At 49.6% G+C, this 9,220-nt stretch overlaps 1 protein-coding gene across 2 annotated transcripts in view; it reads right to left on the bottom strand.

The window, feature by feature from the left end:
• Positions 1-1,447: 1,447 nt before the first annotated feature.
• The window catches only part of LOC118224251 (alpha-actinin-3), a 32,806-nt gene continuing 25,033 nt past the window's right edge, over positions 1,448-9,220 (bottom strand). Inside the window, exons 11-21 of one of the 2 annotated variants that reach the window (XM_035411573.1) lie at positions 8,990-9,137; positions 8,493-8,643; positions 7,887-7,995; positions 6,946-7,086; positions 6,276-6,458; positions 5,161-5,295; positions 4,252-4,431; positions 3,827-3,973; positions 3,483-3,548; positions 3,205-3,365; positions 1,448-2,862 (exon numbers count right to left, since the gene is read on the bottom strand). In XM_035411573.1, coding sequence (XP_035267464.1) covers positions 2,706-2,862; positions 3,205-3,365; positions 3,483-3,548; positions 3,827-3,973; positions 4,252-4,431; positions 5,161-5,295; positions 6,276-6,458; positions 6,946-7,086; positions 7,887-7,995; positions 8,493-8,643; positions 8,990-9,137 — 1,578 coding nt within the window. In that variant the 3' untranslated portion in view covers positions 1,448-2,705. Of the gene's footprint in view, positions 2,865-3,204; positions 3,549-3,826; positions 3,974-4,251; positions 4,432-5,160; positions 5,296-6,275; positions 6,459-6,945; positions 7,087-7,886; positions 7,996-8,492; positions 8,644-8,989; positions 9,138-9,220 lie in introns of both variants that reach the window. The other variant, XM_035411572.1, reaches the window with a different exon arrangement.

Here is a 9,220-nt window from a genome sequence, read left to right as displayed (position 1 = left end):
TCCTTATGAATATTCAGTTTATTGAACATTGAATATCTGATGAGAGACTCAAGACAAAAGTGTTTCACAGTTTCTGTAAAGATGTGGCTTTTGGTGACTTCCTGAAAATCCACGGTAAGTCGCCTCATTGTTAAAGCTCACCTCTGCAGCTTGTACCCCCACTCATTTTTGACTGATGTCTTTTGCACTGGTGCTTGTTACACTGACATCAAGTGTGTCGTTCAAGGTGTGGAAATTTAAAAAAGCACACACTACGAAGACTACGTTTTAGCCTGTTCTCTCTCTTTCTTTCTCAGATGTTATTTCTGAACATCATGCACTGCACGCACTCTGTGGCTTGAGTACTGGGGATTGTCTTCCTTTTCACTGTGCGTCCAATTAGCATTCATCTGTTCCTGCATGGCACTTTTAGTGGTCTTTTTTTAAGTCTCCTATTTTAACCCTTTGCGGTGTAAGTTCTCTGTAAGTGACTTTCCCATCAGGATTGGAATGTTCTTAACTGAACATTCTAATCATTATAATCCCGATGGGACAATCACTACTGGTAATTGACCCCCCAGCTATCGGCATGTGAAGCCACCGTGTCCCCCCCCCCCCCCCAAAGCCACCTTCGTCACTGCAGGGTGTTTAGTTACCATGATGTGGGTGTAGCGTCATACACTTCCAGGTGAGAAAATAAAGAGACACACACACACGCTTATACATTTGAATCCATTTTCCCTTTTTTTAATCAGAATTGTCACTTCTTTCTGAACCGACGGTGTGGAAGTGATTCACAGGCATGATTCTTAGGGGTGGGTGTGCAGGGGGTGGGGGTAGGGGTGGGTATGGGGGGGCGGGGGTTGTGGGGGTAGTGTAGTGTATTTTTGGAGAAAATGACCAGGGGAAGTAGCAAAGGGGGGAGGTGGAGAAGTGGATAAAGTGAAAGGTTAACAGATGAACAGAAAGAGGCTCTGGCTGCCCTGAAGTCCACTGATTGACATGACGCTGGGGAAATGAAACTAACCGCTGACCTGTTCTCACCTCTCTCACCCGAACGATCGATCAGAATGAAACAACCCTGGTCTTTAGTCCCCCACTCACTTGCTGGGAGGAGTAGCTGTGTATTCCTGGGATTTCCACCCAATCGAGTCCTCTCTCTCTCTCTCTCTTCCTGCTGAACTCCCTCTCTCCCACTTCAACCCCTTTCTCATTTTCTCTCTCGCTCTCTCTCTCTCTTTCTCTCTCTCTCCAACGTGCGGAGCACCTCTGTTTAAGTCAACGGGACTGTTCCTCCACCCTTTTTTTGTCGACAGGGCCATCTTTAAGGGACGGGTGAGAGGTTCATGCTACTGAGAGTCTACCTGTCGAGAGGGCGGAGGGGGGCAGGGCGGGGAGGGGGTAGGAGTTTGTCTCTCGGTGAGTTCTGCAGGGTGCCATGTTCTGCCCATGTTCTAAACCTGTTTTCCCACCAATACGTTTTCAGTCAAGTAACTTGCCAAAACCATGAGGCTACCCCCACATTTACACCTATATAACCCCCCCCCCCCCCAATTCTGTGCTGTATTATTGCGGTTGGGGCGATGGGGGGGGGGGGGGTGTCCAGATAAAGCCTGAAATTCCTCATTCTACTTGTGCTCCTCTATCCATTCCTAGTGTTATTTACTGTTAAATGTTTTGGTGTGAAATCGGCGGCTCCTCCCAGAAAGTCCGGGACGGGGACCTCCCGCTGTCCTCTTCCTCCCCTTCTCGGGACACCCACCAAACTTCTACGTTTTTTGGGTCCGAAGCTGACCCACAGTCAATTTTCAAAAACATACAAAAAAAACACATCGTCGCCATATACGCAGAGCCAGGACCTGATGTGGAGAGGGGATCTCCGCCATTAAGCCGTCGCCTGGCACAACGTTGTAGAACGTTCTCAGAACACTTCTGTAACGTTGCGGGGGTTCTGAGAAGGCAGCGTACCAGGCCGGTGCTGGGGTTTAGCTAACGATCGGGGATCTACACGGAGGGCCTGAGAAGCAATGAGACCTTAGACACGTGTAACAGTGCACTGTGACATCATCGTATGTGTTCGGGATGGGGGTGGGGCGGGTTAGACTTGCGGAGAAATTGCACATGGACAGGATTTCTACAACGAACACAGCATGCGTCTGCAAAAATAGTCACCACCCTCATCATAATCATCACTATCATCATCATCAGCATCATCATCCAACTTTATTCAAAAGGACAATTAGTCTTGTTTTCTTTCTCCACAAACACATTACTTTAAAAGGCAGAGAGGGAGAGGGAGGAGGGGGGTGGGAGTTTGCTCAGAACCACCACAGGAAAGAACACAGGAAGTTGGAACTTTTGGATTAAGTAAATTCACTACAGGTTGTATTCGGATCTCAGTTTCTTTCCATCTCTCAGACATGGAGCAGAATGGCTGAACAAAATAAATAAATAAACGCAGGTCCTTGTGACACACCCATTTTTTTGCTTGTGCTGTAACTGGTGGATGTGTGCACATGTGACCAGAGAGCATATCTGATGTAAGACTGTGGGGGGGTGGGGCCAGAATATCTGAGCAAATTCCGCCCCCCCTCCTTCCCCTTCCCCCCACACCCTTGCAATCTGTGGGCAGTGCGTTGGATGTGGGGGTTGGAGGCAGGCTTGCGGGTGGGGGCAGGAGCACGAAGGGGAGGGGGGGAAAAGGGTGGGTGGGGAGAGGGGAGGCTTTACAAGTCGCTCTCTCCGTAGAGGGCGCTGGAGAAGGAGATGTAGTCCAGGGCGCCGGTGGGGATGTCGGTTCCCACGTACTTGGTCATGCGGCTGATGCAGTACTCTGCCTGCTCTGGGGGCAGCTCCCTGCGCAGCTCCTCCACTGTGATGTAGGCCTGAGGGGAGGAGAAGAGTCCTGTTAATACAGTGGTTATAACACAGGAGGGGATTAGAGGAGACTACTGTTATATAGCGGTTATTACACAGGAGGGGATTAGAGGAGAATACTGTTATACAGGGATTATTACACAGGAGGGGATCAAAGGAGAATACTGTTATATAGCGGTTATTACACAGGAGGGAATCAGAGGAGAATACTGTTATATAGTGGTTATAACACAGGAGGGGAACAGAGGAGAATACTTTGAAAGCGTGTGTATGTAGTTTGTCTGTGAGAAAGACGAAAGAAAGAGCGACAGAGAGAGAGAGCGAGAGAGAAAGAGAGAGAGAGTGCTCGCCTTGTCTGAGGCCAGGATCTTGAAGGAGGCCATGACTTGCTCGGCGGTGTCGGTCTCCGCGGTCTCGCGGGTCATGAAGTCGATGAAGGCCTGGAACGTGACCACGCCCGTGTTGTTGGGGTCCACCAGGGTCATGATGCGGGCGAACTCCACCTCGCCCTGGGGAGGAGACGAATGTGAGGTGGGAGTGGTCAGAGCGGAGCGGTCGCCGTGGAAACGGCGCGGTCGCCCTGGAAACGGCGCACGCGAGTGTGACACGGCGCACGCGGCACTCACCAGATCGTAGCCCATGGAGATCAGGCAAGCGCGGAAGTCGTCTGGGTCCATCATGCCGTTCCTCTTCTGCGAGGGGGGTGGGTGGGCGGGGGAATGAGAAACATATTCACAAATCCTGTCCTTAACCGACCCACACATTTTAACAGGATTTAACTGATAGATCTCTATTAATGCAATTAAACTGATTGTATCATAATCAACATATATATACGAATATCTTGACAACTTTTTAGTTTAGCAAACTCCACGCAGAGAGGAGTCCAGCCGATCAGGACTCAAACCCGGAACCTCCTTCCTGCGAGGCAGCAGTGCTACCCACTGCACCTCCTCTGTGACCCGCTCACCCTATCGAAGTGGTTGAAGGAGGCCCTGAACTCGTTGAGCTGCTCCTGGCTGATGCCCTTGGCATCCCTGGTCAGGATCTGGTTCTCCACTTCATTGATGGTGCGGGCGATGGTGGTGAGAAGCTGCTCCCAGCCCACACGGATGTGCTGCGAGGAGAGAGGGAGAGAGAGCATGAGAAAGAGAGAGAGAGAGAGAGAGAGACAGAGAGAGGGTGAGAGAGCATGAGAGAAAGAGGGGGAGAGAGAGAGAGAGGGAGGGAGGGAGCATATGAGAGAGGGAGAGAGAACGAGCATGAGAGATAGATGTAGCATAAGAGAGAGCTGCTTTTTGACACTGAGTAAGGTAAAAAAATATATATATATATAGTTGGAATTATGATAACACATCCAATATGTTAGTGTGATAGAGTATAAGTTTCCCTTACCTCCATGGTGTAGTTGGTGTGTTTGTTGTCGAAGATGAGAGCCTCCTGGATAAGCTGGTGGTCTCCCTCAAGCTTGTCGATGTTGGACTTGTAGTTAATGATGTTCTGCTCGTACTGCTTCAGGTTGTTCATCTGATCCTCCAGAGAGCCGGTGATGTCCACTGAGACGTGACCGATCTCCTGCGGATGGACGGACGGACGGACAGGAGGTAGGAAGGAAGGCAGAGGTAAGAGTAAGGGATGTTGGGAAAGAGAAAGGGTCAGGGGAAGGAGGGAAAAAGAGGACGAGGGAGGGATTGAGACAGGAAAATATGGGGATGGAGGGAGAGTAAAAATTAGGAAGGATTTGTCATTAAAACCGTTTCATGGCTGAATGCTTTGGTCCTGTTAATACTAGGCTTATATTTCTAAATCAAACTTTTTTGAAGCATTAAAATGTCCAGAAATATGTCCAAAAATAATTTCCCTTCATTAGTGATTGTACCTTTTCATTGCTGTAATTATATTCATATATTCACAGACTTTAATCTAAAAGAATTATGGAGGAGGATCACATTTATTTAAGAGAGAAAAGCATCTCTCTTCTGATGAGGAACACCGTTTTTACGGTCAAGGCTGCTGTACATGCTGGCCAGCGCTGAACATCGTACAGACAGAATCAACGCCGGCGGGACAGGGAGCATCGCTCAGGCGTACACCGGCAGTGTAGTATAATGGCTAAGGAGTTGGTCTTGTAACCTAAAGGTCACGGGTTCGATTCCCTGGTAGGACACTGCCGTTGTACCCTTGAACAAGGTACTTAACCTGCATTGCTCCAGTATATATCCAGCTGTATTACAATGTAAGTCGCTCTGGATAAGAGCGTCTGCTAAATGCCTGTAATGTAATGTAATGTAATGTAATGCGTACCTCCATCTTAGTCTGGATCCAGGGTCCGATGACGTTGGCCTGGGCGGCAAACTGGCGCCTCAGCCTCTCGTTGGCCTGCTGCCTGGCCACCTCCTCCTGCAGCATCTGGTCTCTGAGGGGAACCAGGTGCTTCACCTGTGCAGACACAAGGACACCTGAGTCACCCAGCTCGCCACGGATTGGGTGGATGTTCATAATGAATCAAATATCATTTAGTTCCTTCGTTTTGTCTTTTACTGTGTGAGGTACCTTGGGCTGCATTGTTAAAAAAATTAAAAAAAAAGGTGTCAAATGAATAATGTTAATAAATAAAAACATTTCAGCATAGCATATTCCAGCTTGCCATTTGTGCAGTTATGCAATTTATCTGCACCTGTGATAATAGAGCTCTTGTTCTCTTGTGAATTTCATCTTTCATTTGCCATTTTAGCTTTTTAAACCTCTCTAGATGAGAGCACTTGCAAAATAAACAATTATAATTTTAGACGCCATTTCTTAGCGGTTGATCTCTCATCCCACTTAATGGCTGTTGAACATCACAGATTACAGATACTGTGTCTGTAGTGCCTCTTTCGCTACGACACCCACAGGATGGATGGCACTCCATCAGGTCGTTCTGCCTACAAAATGGAGCAAAGCATCCAAATGGAAAGATGGCATCCCAATCGGTTAAAATTTAAATTGCCAGTGCCCGTGTTCCTACATTCTGGCGGGAAAAGTACTGGCAAACGGAGACGTGCCAGCACCCGTCGTGTGAAGATTTCATTTAAATATTCATGTCAGTTGGTTCAATGCTGTTGTTTGTTCATTTGAAAAGATTTGCATGAAGTAGTAGAATACAGTGCTGGCACAAATTATGTGAACACTGTGCTTTAGTAGAGTGTTTGGTACACTGAGTACTAAACACTCTACTAAGTATCTGAGTACTTCCTTCCGTTATTGTTTCTTGGTGCCATTTTTGTCTGTAAAAAAAACGTGTATATTTTAAAAGGTGCAATGAGCATCATAGACAGAGACGGAGGAAAACTGCAGACTACGCTGGGCGCTCGGCATGGCTTAGCCTGGCTCAGCCTGGCTCGGATTGGATCGGCTCGGATCGGCTCTGCCGCGCTCACCGCATCCCACTTGTTGCTGATGTCCTGGGGGGAGAGGTTGGTGTAGGGGTTGATCCCGGACAGCTTGATGCCGTAGGTCTGGGCGATCTTGGTGATCTCGTTCTGGATGCCCATGGTGGCCATGCGCTCCTTGTCCGCCTCGGGCAGGGTGGCCTTGAACTGGTCGTGGGCTGTGATCAGGCTCTGCGAAGGAGCAGCAGAGGGGAATCATGGGAAATCCCTAAAACTACAACTCCCAGGGGGAGCGCAACACATTGGCGGCGGCTGATCTTGAGTCTCCCTCCCACCCCCTCTTGTGAAGTGCTTTCAGATCATGAAAACCACAATGCAAATGAAACTGTATAATTGGAGTAGGAGAGAAGGGAATGGAAGATGTGAGCAGAGGAGGGGAGAGGAGGATCATGGGAGAATTAAAGTATTGTGAGATGTGGAGGGAGAGGACAACAAAAGTAAATGAGGGGAAAAGGGGGAGGGGGTGGAAGAAAGTACCCATTCCTTCACTTCACTTTTCCATGGTAAAATTCCACAAAAATAAGAGGAGGGAGTCGTTCTACTCAAGACCTCATTACTGGAGCTCCATCGATTTTCTTTCTCAGTCTGCTGTGATTGGTGGAGTGATGTCACAAGAGGGGGAGCCTGACCTGAAAGTAAAAAAGAGCCAGCTCTGTACCTGGATTTCCTCAATGCTGTGGACAATGAACATGTCCTGCAGATCCTCCATGGCTCCGTCCATCCAGTTGTTGAAGGGCGCCGCCCTCTTGGCGAACTCCAGGTACAGCTGGTCGATGGTCTCCCACAGTTTCTCCACACGCTGAAAGGCGTCACCACAGAACACAATGACACAAAGTCACTTTCCTGGAGGACTGCAGGTCAGTCTACTGCCAAGTTCAATAGTACACTGATGAAGTTGTAAACTGATGAACTACAAAATAGCCATTTATAGCATACACCATCTTTGACATCCTGATGGCTAATTCTCAAAGCATAAATAATGTTGTTTCTCACAATTGATAAATGAAAATGTTCTGAATGATTTTTACTGTTTTTAACTAGACACTTACTGAGGGATGACCACACTCTCTTATGACCACACTATGTCATAGATATAATATACTCTCCATGTTGTTGACAGTTTCTACTCTAGAGGATTTGGGGGTTGTTGAGAGCGTTTGCTCTAGAGTATTTGGGGGTTTTTGAGAGCCTCTGCTCTAGAGGATTTGAGGGCTGTTGAGAGCCTCTGCTCTAGAGGATTTGGGGGTTTTTGAGAGCCTCTGCTCTAGAGGATTTGAGGGCTGTTGAGAGCCTCTGCTCTAGAGGATTTGGGGGTTGAGAGCCTCTACTCTAGAGGATTTGGGAGGTGTTGAGAGCCTCTGCTCTAGAGGATTTGGGGATTGTTGAGAGCCTCTGCTCTAGAGGATTTGGGGGTTGTTGAGAGCCTCTGCTCTCGAGGATTTGGGGGTTGTTGAGAGCCTCTGCTCTAGAGGATTTGGGGATTGTTGAGAGCCTCTGCTCTCGAGGATTTTGGGGTTGTTGAGAGCCTCTGCTCTAGAGGATTTGGGGATTGTTGAGAGCCTCTGCTCTAGAGGATGTGGGGGTTCCTGCTGCACTCACCTCCAGTGCGTCCCTCCTCTTCTGGGTCAGGGTGCCCAGGTTGTCCCACTGGTCACAGATGCCCTGGCAGCGGGTGTTCACGGTGGCGGCATCGTGGTAGTCCAGCTCACTGAGCGAATGGAGAGAGGACCATCAGAACCACACAGTGTAGTCCCCCCATACCCTCCACCACCATCCATCTTTCTTTTCCTCGCCAGCTTTCCTCTCCCTATCCTCTCTTCTTCCACCTTTCCACCCTTCCCTTCTGATCTTCCTCACCTTCTCATCTTTCTACTCCAGTAGTTCCCAAACCAAGGAGATCTCTAGCTGTTGAGTGAGGTGTGTGCTTTGCTAGGGTTGGAGTGAAAACCTGCCGGATGAGTAGATCAACAGGAACAGGGTTGTGAACCACTCGTCCTCTATCTTTTCTATCCTTCTTTTCTACATTCCTCCTCTCCTCTCTGCTCCCTCTCTCCCTCTCTCCTCTCTTTCCCCTCTCTCTGCCCCTCTCCTCTCCTCTCCGTCTCTCTCTCTCCCTCTCTTTCCCCTCTCCCCCTCTCTCTCCTCTCTCTCCCCCCTCTCTCCCCTCTCCCCCCTCCCCCTCCTCTCTCCCCCCTCTCCTCTCACTTGAGCTCCTGTGCGATGGCGGCGATCTGCTCCACTCTGTCCTGGTGAGCGGCCAGGTCGCTCTCGAAGGCCTCGTGCTTCCTCATCAGGGCGCGGATCTCCATCAGGGAGGCCGACTCGTAGTCCTTCTGCGACAGCAGATCCTCCTTCCCTGGGGGGGGGGGGGCAGATGGGGGGAGGGAGGGGGCATATGGGACACTGATAGTCAGCCTGGGTAAAAACATCCGCTACATCACTGCTTCCCAAAATATTTCTGTTACTGTCAAAGAATATGTAAATAAAATGTTGATAAACTGACATTTAAAGGTCACTTCACTACACAATTAAGAAATGTCTCTATTTTCTCTCCTACCACATTCTGATTACAGTGTTTTTTCCCCTTTTTCCACACTCCCCTTCCTTTCCTCCCGCCCTCCCTCTCTGTCCATCTCTCCCCCCTCCACCCTCCCTCCCTCCCTCCCTCCCTCTCCCCTCTCCTCCCCCCCCCCCCCTCGTACCGGAGGTCCAGGCCTCGTGCAGCTTGCACTTCTGCTTGAACTTCTCGGCCAGGTGATCCAGCCTCTCCAGGCGACGGATCTCAGTCAGGAGCCACTCCTCGTAGCCCTTCTCCACCTGCTCCAGACCTTTCCAGGCGTTGGCGATGTCCTGGAGGAGCGCAAAGGGGTTGGGGGGGGGGGGGGGGGTGAGTCGGGGGGGGCACGTACGCACGGGTCACACACAAACGACGG

This window comes from Anguilla anguilla, chromosome 3 (genome assembly GCF_013347855.1).
Source record: "Anguilla anguilla isolate fAngAng1 chromosome 3, fAngAng1.pri, whole genome shotgun sequence".
Classification (NCBI taxonomy): Eukaryota; Metazoa; Chordata; class Actinopteri; order Anguilliformes; family Anguillidae; genus Anguilla; species Anguilla anguilla.
The sequence above is the reverse complement of the archived record's forward strand: the minus strand, read 5'-3'. Positions and strand labels throughout refer to the sequence as shown.